General features: G+C 37.3%; 1 protein-coding gene across 2 annotated transcripts in view; it reads right to left on the bottom strand.

The window, feature by feature from the left end:
* Window positions 1-15,008, bottom strand: part of LOC121298924 (DNA-binding protein RFX7-like) — a 34,197-nt gene that overhangs the window by 15,467 nt on the left and 3,722 nt on the right. For both annotated transcript variants that reach the window (XM_041226250.1, XM_041226248.1), the window contains exon 2: window positions 4,338-4,371. In XM_041226250.1, the coding sequence (XP_041082184.1) occupies window positions 4,338-4,371 (34 nt within the window). The remainder of the gene's footprint in view (window positions 1-4,337; window positions 4,372-15,008) is intronic.

Below are 15,008 nucleotides of genomic sequence, written 5' to 3' on the forward strand. Positions count from 1 at the left end.
TTTGATAGCTTTGTGCACAAGTCTGGTGGACAGCCTTATCTTTTCTTCAACAGATCTGTTTCAGTTGCTCAATAGGACTGTCACCTTTTTACCAATGTAGCTTCAAATTGATTCACAATTTGCATGGATTCAGGGCTGGGCTATACACTAAGAAACACCAGTATTGGAATATTTACCAGTTATCAAAAACAACCTTTACAGCATATCCTGCTAAAACACGCAGTGTTTCACAGTACACAGTTACAAACTTGAAGTTCCTCCTGCCTGCACTAGTGGAAATGCTCTGTTGACCCACAAGGTCAACTCCCAGCTCCTTCGTGTTAGGGGACTGTTGTGGTGAAAGTCTGTATTTATGATAGTGTATTATACTGCTGCACCACTGACAGAGCTAACCAATGTCACTCAGGGTTCCACATAGATGCCTGTAGATCAGAGACTCATGTTCCAAGAAACAACCAAGACAAAGAAACTCTGAGGAAAGATGGCTGGTTAAACCTCAACATGCAGTTGGGCCCTGAGCTAGAATCACTAAAGAGCTTTCCAACACTGGGCATCAAACAGAATAAAGAAGATGATGGGGCGGAGCAGGAATAATTTACATTCTGCACGAGTAGAAGGGAATAGGAGACAGATTTTAGCTCCAGGCAGAACTCTGCTACACAGACTTGAGGAAAAAAAAATCTATCTGTGCAGTACCACCATTTCATGCACTGCTGCAGCTGTAAACACACCAAATACTGAATAACTTTTTAATTATATCAAGCACTTTATCTACAAACATAAATGACATTAAATAATAAAACCCCCAACATTAAGACAAATAATGGTTAGAAATTAAGTCAGATTTTAAAAAGGGTTAAAAAGGGCTGCTGTTTGCATCGTTAAAGCTCTTAAAGATGAACTGATCTATTGGCTCAGTCTTCAAATCTCCGAAGAAAAACAATCTCTCCATAACAAAGACTGACCCAAGGAGGGGTTAGCAAGAACAGACATATCATCTGAACCGAACGGAAAGCAAGTGATCTGTCAGTAAGCCAATTTTTAACAATAGAATAAATTAAAATAATAAAAACAGCCCTTCATCATCATACTAATAATAATAATAATAATAATATGTTCCAATACAAGATTTAGCATTTCACTGAAAGCCCTATTAATCCCAGCAATACTTAATCCGTAGGCAAACAGAATTAATGGTTAAGCCAACATAAACAAGCTTTGTTTTCATAGTACTTGCCCAAGGCAATAACTGCGGAGAGAGAGAGTGTACTATGGACAACAATGTGCTTGTGTGCCACAATTTAGAAGGACAAACAAAAGCTAGGATACCTCTTCACTGACCAAATATTTTGAATCACTATGGCAACAAAGACTTGACATACAGATTTCTGAAATAATGAATGCAATTGTGCACATGATAAAACCGTGTTTACTAGACTAAATACTTATTCCCAGCAAGCAAATCAGTCCGCACTACAGTTAACTGATGTCAAGCACTTCCAAAATCTTTATTACAATCCACCAATTAGCAGGCCTTGATGGTTTTAAATGTCTGTTGCTACATTAACAGTACACTTGCCTTAAAAAAACAACCAGGACAATAATCTAGACCAAAAAGTTTAACATTATCCAGGTTGCCAGTGCACAAACAGGTGTACCATTTAAGCAGGTTAGTTGGTGATATTTATTGGTAGAAGAAAACATCTATTAAAAACAGCGGTTTAGTTTCTACTGCAAAGGAGGTAATAATGCCCCCCACCTACCATTAATTATTCAGAAATCCAAGGCTAATTATATTTTTCAATCTTACTCTCATTAATTGCACAATAAAATGAAACTGCTTAACGCCAACTATTAAAAAATCTTGGGCTGAGCTAAAAAGTAGTAGGATCTCAAAATAAACGGATTGTGTCTTTCAAGGGCAAACAAAAAAAAAACTTTTGTTTTTATTTTAATCTGATACCTCTGTATGACAGCGATTTGACTGCACTGCATTTTGGCGGCGCAGTCACCACTGGTCTGGGAAGGGAATGCCCAAATTTAGCAAGGCGACTACAAGCCAGACGTACTAAAAACCAGAGGATCTGTTTTTGCACTTTGTGTGTCTCTCATCTGGAAATCCCCCATCGTTAACCCTTGGAGAGCTAGGCGTGGAGTAACACATCACCCACTGAGTGAAACTGACAAACTGCCAGCGTGCATTTTTGCCCTGGATATGGCACCAATTACAAGCGGTTTCTAAGAATACATGCGTCTTCCCCATCTTTTCTATTCGCTTGTTTGTTGCTAGGGGAACCGAAGCTCATGAATGGCTAAAGTTATCAGCCACTAAGCAGCAGTAGTGAGGCAAAAAAGGTAAATAAAAGTGATGTAATCCTCTCGTGCAGCCCACTGGCTGTCACCCGGGATTCAACGTCTGAGACAAACAAAGTGAGGACAGGGCTGGGAGAAGTTTAAAAAAAAAAAAAAAAAAAAGTAAACAAACACACAAAGGCATGCTACACAAGGACAGTGCTTTAGAAGAGAGGCTATAGAATGTTCAACCCCAACCACACAGGATCTTTATTTAAAAAACGGCTGAGGGTTATTTGCCAATTTCAAATGAGGAATTTATATATATATATATATATATATATATATATATATATTTTTAAAAAAAGAAATAAAATAATTAATTTCTCTCTCTCGCTGTCTTTATATTCATTAATTACACAAAAAGAATACTGACTTGTAAACATTTTTATACTTATATATATACATTTATAATATAAAAAGTTTATATTTTAATATATAATTAGATATTAATCTACACATTATATGTGTATTATAATAATTTTAAATACTGCCTTTCATGATTATTATTATTATTATTGATTGTGCCAAAATACCCCAGAATATTTGATTTAAAGGAACATTACAGCTACTATTTAAATGGCATTCTTCACAGCTTGTAGACATTCACAGAAAATGATTCTTCTATCTGCCTTTCCCCAGGGACATGGTAAAGCAGCTGCATTCATTCAGACAGATGGACAGAGATATTCCCTTGCCTTGCCCGGTACAGGTGCTCTTCAATACTCCCTTGCTACAAGTACAATGATGCATTGAAATCAGTTTGTGCACCTTGGTTTTGTTTCAGATTTTCTGGTCTTGTTTTACAATGTCATTGCATCTTTAGATTCCAGTAATGTCACTACATGAAAAAAGAAATCCAGCCATTTCCAAAAATGTCTTTAGGTGTGGAAATAAAATAAAACAAAATTGTATTTATTTTTTGATAAAATAATAGAAATTGATTTGGCTTTCAGAAAAGCAAAGTAAACACTCACAAAAACAGTAGTACCTGCTCTTTGTGTGGCCTCCAGAATTCTTTATGAAAAAAAGAACCCTGATGGAATACAGCTCTGAAATAAAACCTGAATGACTGATGGAAGAATTCCTGGAAGGCTACAACATCAAATGAGGTGATAAAGGCACTCAGGGCTAGTTGGAGCTGTCCACATTTCAAAACTTGCACTCATGAGATTTTCTTTTCTTTGGGGCTTTTAAACTGTACTGCAAAAAAAATGTGTGATTTTTTTTTTTTTTACCTTTTCAGTTTATTTTGTTTTTCTTTTCTTATGGTGGCCTGTATACAGGAAATGTTGCAACACATGAGTTCTGGATGGGGGGTATATTTACTGGTAAAGCTCAAGAATAACTAAGTGCTTTTACCACTAAGCTTTCAGTAAATGTCCGAAAAACAACATATTTCTCTATAATTCCGGACATTTACCACCTTACTTAGTAAATGTTGACAGTTGACGGTAAAACATAAGATTTACCAGATTCTGACTTACCTTAACATACATACATTGTTAATACAGTGTGTGCTTGTGTTTGACAGGGCCAGGGTTAACTTGGAGGAATGATAGTACAGCTCTGAGAATTACAAAGGGAATCTGAAGGAGGTATCTGCACAGCCATCCTGCATTAATGTTTCTTGCAGATTGGTGCATGAACACTGTGAGGTTCTGAAGCAGAATACACTGGATTTACATTTACATAAGTCAATACTGGTGTGCTGCAACACACTGTTTTACTTATGCTTTTTCTTCAGTCACTGTGTGCATAATTACACCAGGTTTCCTATCTATGTATCTATTTTATAACGCAAATACATTTTTTAGCAGGGCAACATCTCGAACTCCATAGAGAATACACAAGCGGTTTTAAAATGTCTAAAAATGTAAATAAAAAATTGTGACCGAAGGGGATATTGTTCTTCACTGAACTCTTCCCAGTGTGATTGACAAAAATAATATGCAGTAGAAGATGGTTATTACTAAATTACTCACCAATATGCTCTCCACTTTTGATTGTACTGATTTGCTGTAAGAAAAAAAAGAAAAAAAGATCAAAACATTAAGACATAAATTATAATGCTCTTGTACTGTTTACAATATTACAAAGACACGCACTGTACAGATAGGCACTTCTTTTTATTATCTTCATTAAGAATGAAGCAACTGGGACCAGTCCACTCGTATGTTAAAAGTATCACAGGTCGTTTTATGTGCAAATTCAAATAATTAAATAAAATGTGTGAAAGACAGATCATGACTGCAGATAGACAGAAAAATAGAAATGCATTCAAATACTGTAAAATGAAGGTAATGTCTTTAAAAAAAAAAAAAAAGTCCTTTGAACTTGAAAATTTGAACTTGATTCCAGACTACAACTCTTCAGGGCTGGGTTATTTCAGTGCTTTGCAACTTGAATCGGGAACGTTGCTAATCAGGAATTGTGATCAGGACGTATATTTACGTAATTCACATAATTACATCTAAAAGCCTGGAGCATGGCAGCCGACTCATTTCAGCAGACTTTCTACACAGCATGGGGTAATGGGGCAGATCTGTTACGAGAGGCCTCCGGGTGGACTTGATCAATTCTTAAGGCATGTGCCCAACACACCACCCATACAAGTACATTTCAGGCTGCAGGTGAAGTTCACTGCTGCGACAGTCCCTTTGCTAAATCAGTTCTTATATGTAATTTACTTTGGCTGTGTTTGTCCTCTATCTGACTCGCAGACTGATAGCTAATACACTAGCTAGAAAATGGGATGCTGTCCCTTTAAAAACTCGGAGCGCTTCTGTCAAGGGTGTATAGACTTACAGGGGTTAGAGCTTGGTGTACGTGATTAAAGGCTTAGCTGGCTAAGTAATTCCCAGTCAGGTGTCGTCTGTATGTGACCAGAAAGAGAATTCAACTGCAGGGGAGTGTTAATAAAACTGAAAGTAGGTGCATGCTGAGACCTGAGAGCCTCCAATGGAAGACAATCCAGTGGGCAGAATCCCATTACCTTCACATTTGTTTATGGGAACAACTAGAAATGTTGAGTTTGTCTGAACAAAAATAAAATAAAAAAAATAAAATGCATAAGTATATTGTTTTGTTCCCTTGACGTTTTGCAATTGCAAACTGAAGTTGCTTCCTATTATCAGACTGTACGCCGATGTTTGGGTTTAGGTGACAATCCGTAGTTTAAACCCAAATTGGGTCCTTCATTTGGGGTTGAAACAAGATTGATGTAAGCCAGGTAGAACTGAAGTATTACCATGTTCATTAAAACCGTTGGATATCAGGGGTCATTTTAAATAAAAAGGGCAAAAGGCTTTTTTTTTTTTTTTTTTAAATCAATTGTACACCCAGTGGCACAAGGTGTGCTCCTAACTTACATCAAGATACTGTACAGTGTGCAGGAAATAACCAGCCAAAAAGGGGCCTGTCATTATCCACTACCTCTTTCCATTAGTGGCAGGACAAACCCCCTAATACTGTGCAATTGGTACATTGTAAGACAGGACACTGTTTTTTTATGGCTTACAAACACTATACCACCATATAATTATACTGACAGTAAGGTTTCCGAATATTAAATAAGTGATGTAAAAAAAAAACAAAAAAACTCTGTTCCTATTTATATTCTGAGATTATATGTATTTATCTCTCTCCTAATAACCCTCTGGCTCTATTCTAATGATTTAAACAGTGGCAGATCCAGATAACACTGATCTTTAATTCCAACCCCAGGGGTGATTTACTGACCCACATATCAACATTACTACATACAATAAAAACACAGAGAAACGAGGAACTGTTGGCTTTATGAAAATGTGGGTGATGTTGTGTTTAGATGCCACAGCTATCCAGGGTGCAGCAGTAGGGTTTCAAGCAATTTAAGTCAATCTGAAGTGCTAATCTTGAGTGTTCAAGGCAGCTGCTGGGGTGTAGAATTAGGTTGATAAATGAACTTTTCTTTGTATTTCAATTATGTTTTTTTGGTTTAGTCCCTAATGAAAGACTTGGTTAGGATTGGTCATGGCTCTTGCTTATTAAGCTGCTAAGCGCAACATATCTCTCGGTCTCTGGATTGTTTGATAGCTGAGAACTTCACGCATTTTTCTAGCTAATCTCATCTGCAGTCCCAAAGGGTACCTGATGCTTAGAAAAAGATAGCTTTCAGCCACATAGATTCTCATAATTTATGCTGGCAGATAAGCGTGGACAACAAGAGGTCATACTCTACTTGACACGGACACAGCCTCTGTGTGCTGAGATAAGGTTTACGTGAGGGTATGATCATCCATTAAAGCTGATGGCTTCTAATTAACAACAAACATGAAGCACAAAGGACAAACTGACCTGCCCTGCGCTGTCGTGTCTTACGATCCGTGCTACACTGCAATGCAAACTTCTACAAAATGTTTCTGCTTGTTGATCTTTACATTTTTCTTGGTCAATGAGACTCAGAAAATTGTAAAATTCTTATTTCAACCTTTTTCGACTACAATTTTTTTTTTAATCCTAAACTGTGTAAAGTTTTTAAGCATATCCAAACCCACAGATTTAAAAAAAATATACAGCACTACTGGCTACATTAAGCATGCAGATGCATCCTAATTTGTACCTACTAAAAAAAAGCATCATTATCAATCCCAACAAAAACCTAAAAGAGAAGTCATATTTAATTCCATTCCTGCCAAAAAGTGAAGTTTTGAAATGTGTACACACAGATTTCTGTCTAGGGATTACAGAATAATAAAAACACTTTAAACAAAGCTGATAAATTCAAAACTTTTTTATTGTGACATTTTTATGATTTACACCAGTTTAAGAAGTTTTGGCTGAAATTTAAAATATGCATAAAAAATTAAAGATCACCAATTGAAAACTCGATTCCTCTTTCCCAAGATGTACACAGTGTGTATTGTCGTTGTGTGCAAGCCCCGACTGTTAATGCTATTGCTCACTGTTCATGAAGCCTATTTACAAAGTATGTAAACAACAAGAGAGCAGGATGGGACAGCCCAGGCTGCTCAGTATCTGTTTCCTCAGTATGGTTGCCTCGGGGAGAAAGAGGATTGCCTTTTCTGTCTCTCTAAACCCTAGCAACTGAGAACAGCAGCGCAGGCTCAGCAAACACGAGGATGGCTGGAACATCAAAGCCTGTTCTCAACGGACCACGTGAACGAGCCGCCAGCCCTATTTTTCCTGCTTTAAGAAATTTTACAGCATTTGGCTCAGAAAGGCTCTACCTCCCAAATCCATGTGCTACTGATGTGTTGCACCCTTCCGGCACACACTAAAGCCAGAGTTAGGTTAGTGAGTGGAAAGGATCCAGAGGCAACAGCCACAGAGTTCCACTTTATCCAGCAGGTGCTATTCATTCTCAATGGAGGGGAGAGAATGACAGATGGCTATTGATCATTTTTCATTATTATTATTTTAAGTCTCATGTGCTCCATTATGTATAAAATAAATGAATAATATCAGTTTCTCTTTGCTTTAGATTGAATTTAAAAGGCTAAACATGCAAACAATGAGAAATACATGTTGTATACATACAGAATATTGTACAAGGTGCTGTACAACACAAGTTAATATCCACTACATAAGAGGTCAAAGTAGGTACCCGTTGTGACCTTGTGTGGGTGAGAATAAGCTTGTGTCGTGCACAACACCAATCATTTTTATATTAAACAGTTAAATAAGATAAATTACAGAACATCTAATTTTAATAGGACACCATTTCCATCTGATACAAACTATGACAATCAATCTGGTACAAACACAAATTCAGAAGTCTATCATGGGCTACTGATAAAAAAGACCAAGGCTAATTCTTTTTTTTTGAAGCATGTACAATAAGGCAGATTTGGAATAAAACGACTATCACACAAGCAAGAAAATACTCAGAGCTCAAGTAGATTAGCACCATCCACCCTCCAGCACAAACTCTGGTATTGCAAAACCGTATGTGACAGACTGGAAATGATAAATAAAGGCTGTGTTGTTTACAAATCTTGTCCTTGACCAGCAACAGGTCATCTATTGCTAGAACAGTTCCCTTTCCTGAAATGAACTTTTTCTGTCTGGTGAATAAAACTGTACAGAACATCTTAATATACACCGACAAACTCAGCAAAGGCAGCACTGCCATCGTCTAGGACATTTCCATTGCTTTCATTATGATCAACTGGACTGAAGTTTAATGGCATCATTTGTTTAACCTGGCTTTAAAAATCACAGGCTGAAGTGGTGGAATATCATTGAAACTGACAATTAACATTACAGAACAGTACAAATGATTCATTAGACGCAAGCATGTAATCACGGAACATGTAATACTATTAAACCTAAATCTGGCATCCAGTCTACTGAAATCAAGTCATCATGCTGCTGGTTGTTTCCAAGCACTAATGATTGCAGAACTCAGGGTTAAAAAAAGGCTTAATTAAAACAGCAGTCACGTGTGTTTTGCAGTAAAAGGCCATACATCTGTTTTAGTGAATGCCATGTGTTCATATTTACAAATGTCATGCAGAAACCTAAAAAGTCACATTACTTCAATACGGTAGCCATACTGGTCAAGGTCACTGTGAAAAAAATACAGCTCTATTCACTGTAGAGAGGACATAAATAATAATTAAAGAAAATATACAATATGAATGGTTGCACCCACACTCACTGTGCTTGTGCTTGTATTTGTACTTATTGATACAGCATTTCTTTATGGAGACATCTAATATTACATCATTGTGTGTGTTACACAATGTACTGAAGGGTAAATAGATTTGCATGAATTCACTTCAAAGTTGCATGGTGCAGGACTGGTTCAACACTTCACACCTTGATCCATATTTACAATGTTGTCAAGTGATAATGAGCAGCTTTCTCACCTCACTCGTGACTGCTTTGAAGTCTCCAGTGTTGAAAAACAAAAGGTAAGAAAGTTTAACTGCAGCAATACAAAAGCAAAGCACATTTTGAAATGGATGGAGCTATTCAACATGATTTAGGGGGAAATTAGTTATTCAGGAAATTTCTAAAGTCGGCACACAACTTTGAAAAGCAATGGAATTTGGCTGGTAGAGCCACAACAGGATGGGCAACCAGGCAACTAGCCCTGCAGCTGATGCCCATTACGTGTATCGAATGAGCCTCTTAAAATGAGTGCACCTGGTCTGAGAGAAGGAAGACTGGGCACTTCTGCAGGGACTCACACACATCTTCAGATTGTTTAGGGTTTATGCTCTTCAATTTCTAACTACCAATTTTAACCAAGCCGTTATAGGAAAAGATTGTATAAAGTTATGCATGACCTAGGCTTTAACTGCATGGTGCTTATGCCAGAACATCCTGTTTGTTACAAACCTGACACAGTGTTTAAAAACAAAAAACACAACGACACTATAATAAAAAGGTTTAATACAATTTAAATACAGTGAAAATATGAGACCAATAGCTCTTCAGGCGATGCTGCCAAAATGAATAGGAAGCAGATGCTTTCTACCAGCTAGAGCAGAGATTAAGAAGCATTCCCCACGAGGAACTGCACAGTCCTAGTGACATCAGCAGCTGCAGCATACTGTACTAGTATATGGGGGGGGGGGGGGGGGGGGGGGAAAAAACACACTGTAGGAGTAGACAGGTCTGGGGGTAATGCATTATGTCTGGCTTAAATATTGAATGATTGTAACATGCATTTGGTCACATAACTTTAAAAGCCACCACAAGGGTTTTAAGGACAGCAGCAGTAATGGTAAAGGGCTGTTGAGTGCGGTGAAGTATAAAGTCAACTGGAAAACTAAATGCGCCTTTAAATAAACAGGCTACAAAAAAGTGTCCAATAAAGTAACTGCTCAAATTGTTTTTTTAAAACAAGCAGGAATAAAATCAGTGAAATCCACTGGCTTACGAATGGCAGTCATGCATTTTGTTATGCTCAACCCAGGTCTAGGTGGGTCGCTGGGACCCGGGTCATCGTGGGATTGTGACCCGGGTAACAAGAACCCAGGTAGGAGCGCCAGTGTGAAAGGGGCTCAAGTTCTATCCTAAGTAAAAACATTTCCGTTTCAATGCAGTAAATGTAGTATGATGGAGAGAAGCCCGAATTCTAATGTACTGTCGGACGTAAATGTTTTACTAATGATAGACCTTATTTGGAATTCTCTTTGAAGATATAATATCTATCTACTCTGTTCAGTGCACATGAATTTTAATGTTTTTTTAATATCCGATTTTCAAACTGGCAGTGTTAATACAGACATTCACAGCAGACTTTACTACAAGACAAAAAAACACAAGGATTTGTGGTTATAAATTAATCTTATTTTGTTCCTGGTTGAATCAAGTACAAACATCCAATTCCATACATATAGGAACAGAACCCTGTGTACTACTGTTAATGTATTTTATGCATCTATGCAAATAAATGGAGCTATATAAAGCCAATCATCACCAATTAAACCCGATTAACACTGCATAATAATGCAGCTTGGGTTTCTATGCGCAAGTAGAAAAAGTGTGCAGTTCAGCCTATACATTGGTGTGTTTACAGTTAAAGTACATAAGCTGCCATAGTTTCAGCCTAAAGGGAACAATTAGTGTTTTTGATCATATTTAGTTAACAGAACATCTTAACCGAAACGACAAGATACTTGAAATTACTGAAGGGCAATCTGCACAGCAACGAAACAAAGATCGAGGACGCTGAAGACCCACAAAGTCTCTCTGAAACTTCAACTACCAAGTAACTTCCTGAAATAAAAACAAAAAAAAAGGACAGGCCACCTGGAACACAGGCTAATTTCATTTTCAATGTCATGGGTTATAAAAAGCCGAGTGTGGAGCTAAAGGCTTCTACTTGTAATTCCGGTTTATGTTTCAAGTCTTCTTTTTTTAAATGTATGACTAAATGCTCTTATATCTCACTTGTACCACAATTTATTTCAAAGTACCTCTAGGGAGTACTGAATGGATTAGATTTATTGCTGTGGTATTAAGCCCCTGGGGTAAAACGGTACTTACAGTGCAACGGGGAGAGAGGGTTTTAGAGACTTTTTTAGACTGTGTTATTATTTTGGACGTAAGGTCTTGTAGAACTTGCTTAAAATAGAAAAGCTCACTGTTAATGTCACAGAATAACTCAGAAGAGTACAAGTTATCTTGCTTTCCCAGCTAAATACCGCACCCTTGATCTAGCCAATTATACATCGCAAAGGTGTTTCTACAAGACATTCAGGATTACACTGGCTATGCCAATGTAGCATCCAGGACATTTATCATGTGATGGTGTAAGAGATTATGCTTTTCACGCTTCATTTTCTTGTGGGAAGTTTACTATACTTTCATCAAAGCTCACTGTGATGATTTATTGATTCGGTATTCAAATTAGGGAAATGAGTGAACCTGATTGGCCTCTCCTGGACAGCATTCACTTAAACAAGAGGGGGAAAATCTGGACCAGAATAACTGTTCGAATTAATGGCATGAAGTATCACTTACATAATACACACAACGTCACACAGTAAAGTCAGCGCTAACAATAGCCATATTTGCTGCTCAGCCTCTGGAGACCTAGCTCATTTTCTAATTCTGATGCAAATCTCTAGCTAGCACAAACAGTCTGGGAGATAACCTGACTGGAACCTGCTTACCTCAATGTCCAGCTCTCATTCCTCACTGAGGTGTAGGGGTACAACGCTTTCAGAATGCACAGCGACTTAACAGCTCAGTCCCCATCTCAAAACTCCAAAGACACGGACTTACCAGACTGAGAACCATAAATTCTGAAAAGTACTATTAGGTTTCAAGTGGTTGAAATTCAGTTTGGAGAACAACTCAACACATCACCACTTAAACCAACTGCAGAATGACTGATTAACTGTCCTTTATGACAAGACGAAAAAAAAAAAAAGCAGACTGCTCAAAAGCATTTATGCAGGCAGGTGCACAGCAGATTCAAACAAATTGTAAACCCTGGACAGTACTGGTCACCGAAAGGTCACAGAAGTATGCAACTCTACTTGAAGTCACAGACGACAGTAAGGGTTTTAGCTACTGGTCAAACACCCTTCAAACTGAGAAAGAAAATAATATTGAACAGGTTCAAAACTGACAGAATGGCCTGGTACCAACAAGATTTTATAAGTACGCCTGCATCGCTCTATCAGATGAGAGTTTAAGAAACCAGTCGAAAAAACTGGCACAAGTGCTGTAGCATTATATGTTGCAGTTGTGATGACAATTTAAATTAGCATCTAGCTGCCACTGTACATTACTGATGTGGGCCATGAAAACCTTTATCAACAGTCCTCAATGCAAACCTGCTTAATTCTAAAAGGAAAAACTTGGGGATTATCTGGAGCATTTTATATGCTGACATTAAACGATCAACATGAAAACAGAGCCCTTTTTCTGTTTCCATGTGGTTTTATTTATCGAAATGCCATCTATTGATGTAGAAATCCATATTTACAGACGAGGTTCATAAGCTGCTTACTATACAGAGAATTGTGAAATTTGTATGAGAAGGAACTGTATAGGCCTACTTAATGAATCTCTGATACACTGCTATGTGTCTTATCTCCTTTAGCTGGACTAAGCAATAAAATGATTAAAGCTGTAAATCCCTGTTAATAGATTAAACATTTATGACTAAGGTTACAATTGTGTCACAGAGGCCACAGAAACCGTGAAAATCATGAATTTGAGCAAGTCTGTGAAATCCTGGAAATTAATGTAAAAACACATTTGATTAGGCACTGCCTTTATTTCCTTTAAAAATACAGTACATCATGCACTGAAATACAAATCTGCAAGTATTTGTAAATTGTTTGGTTGTGTAGCACACAGCATTTACATGCAGCTATGTAGGTCAGCGAATGAGATATGTATTTTGTAAACTGCAGATAAAACGAGAGGTTTATCTGTTGTGTAGTCTTTTTTTCTGATCTTTGTGATGCCCGCTTCTTGAACACGGCGCCTGCCTGTGTGATCTGACTAACTCGTTTTTTTGTTTGTTTTTATTTTTAAAAGGGGCGGGGCTCTGTAGGCTACTCAGAAACAACCAATTTACAGTCTGTTTTGCTACGCGGCTGATGTAGCTAAAACTACATTAAATGGTAGCTTTTGTTTTTTTTTTTTTTTCCCGAAACTCGCCTGTGAAATGTACTTAAAAATCAAGGTGCCAAAATTGTATCCTTATTTATGACCTTTTGTTTATACATTTTTAATTAAAAAAAACAAAAACTAAATACAGATGCAAAAACATCGCAACTACAAAATAAAAAATGGTAGTTACAATGTTCTTGACCTCGCTCATTAAGTTAGTCATATTTATATGTTCATTTTGTATTTCAAATATTTTCCCCATACACAGTATTCAGTTACAGCCATTCACAATGAATGGATACATTTTAAAAAAAAATGTAAAATATCAATACAAGTATAAATGTTTACACTTTTATAGCCTTAAAAGCTGCTCAGTCAAATCAGTCAATTTCTCACCTGAATGTGTACTTTCAGTCTATTGGCAAGCCAAGCTCAAAGTTTACAGCCATGGACAGGTTATTCTTAGCTCCCGGTAGAGAGACCAAGAGAATGTGGTGTCCAGTTTATCAGCGCTCTTGCCAAAAACAGATCACTTTCAAAGCTACGATTCGTGGTTATCCGCAACGCAAAGTACAGTAAGATGATGAACGGTATAAATTAAAAAAAGAAAACATACCATCAGGACTAACATTATACATAGCTAATGAGATCTTATCAGATCTACTGACCTAATAAACAGAATAAGGTATGACAATCAAAAATCAAACTTGAGGGTGATAAAAGGAATGATGTGATATAATTGTTTGCAGGCTACTGCATCCCATCTAACGTATACCTACATCTACCAGATTAATTTGTTTTGATGCAGTTAAAAACAATACACAGCATTTCAATGGTTCTGTCTTAGATGTAATTGTTCATTTATTGGTATACCTGATTCAATGTCTTCCGTGTGCCCAGACAGATCTACTGTATGTAAATTCATGGCACTACTAGTTACATTATTGTATAATCTACCAAAAATTGCAATTAGCTGCCGTACAGTTTATCATGTTTCATGCCTTTAACAATGTAGGCTGCACAAGAGCCGCTAATCTGTGCTGACTGGAACAACATCAAGGCTCGTTTTCCAGTTTCTACTCGTGTCCATTAGGCTCTTCCCAACCCTGCTCCCAGATCATCATCATAGGCATGGCAGGAGAAGTCTCAGGGGCCTAGAACATCCCAGTTCAAGTAAATCTGTCTGGATTAGGCTTTTAAATATTGATTTCTATCCCAGAACAAACCCTTAACTCCATTTTACTTGTCTGTAATTAAGTATTTTTCTGTTAACATAAAATGACGGTTCCCATCTAATTGCAGCTCCCAAGTAAGGAGATATTTTCCTAGATACTGCATATTTTCATGGAACATCTTAAGAGGCTGTGCCAGAGGATTCTCAGCTATTGCCAATATCTTGCATTCTTTGCCTATGCTTATTGTAACAAGTGCATTAGTAATATACTGTATATGCTCCACCACGACTGAAAGATCTACCATATTTAAAGCTTTAAAGTGTGACAAACAGACATGGCCACTGTATCACCAATACCAGGCTAACTGTTTAAAAACAGCATACTCCTGAA

Source organism: Polyodon spathula, chromosome 24 (assembly GCF_017654505.1).
Source record: "Polyodon spathula isolate WHYD16114869_AA chromosome 24, ASM1765450v1, whole genome shotgun sequence".
NCBI classification, from domain to species: Eukaryota; Metazoa; Chordata; class Actinopteri; order Acipenseriformes; family Polyodontidae; genus Polyodon; species Polyodon spathula.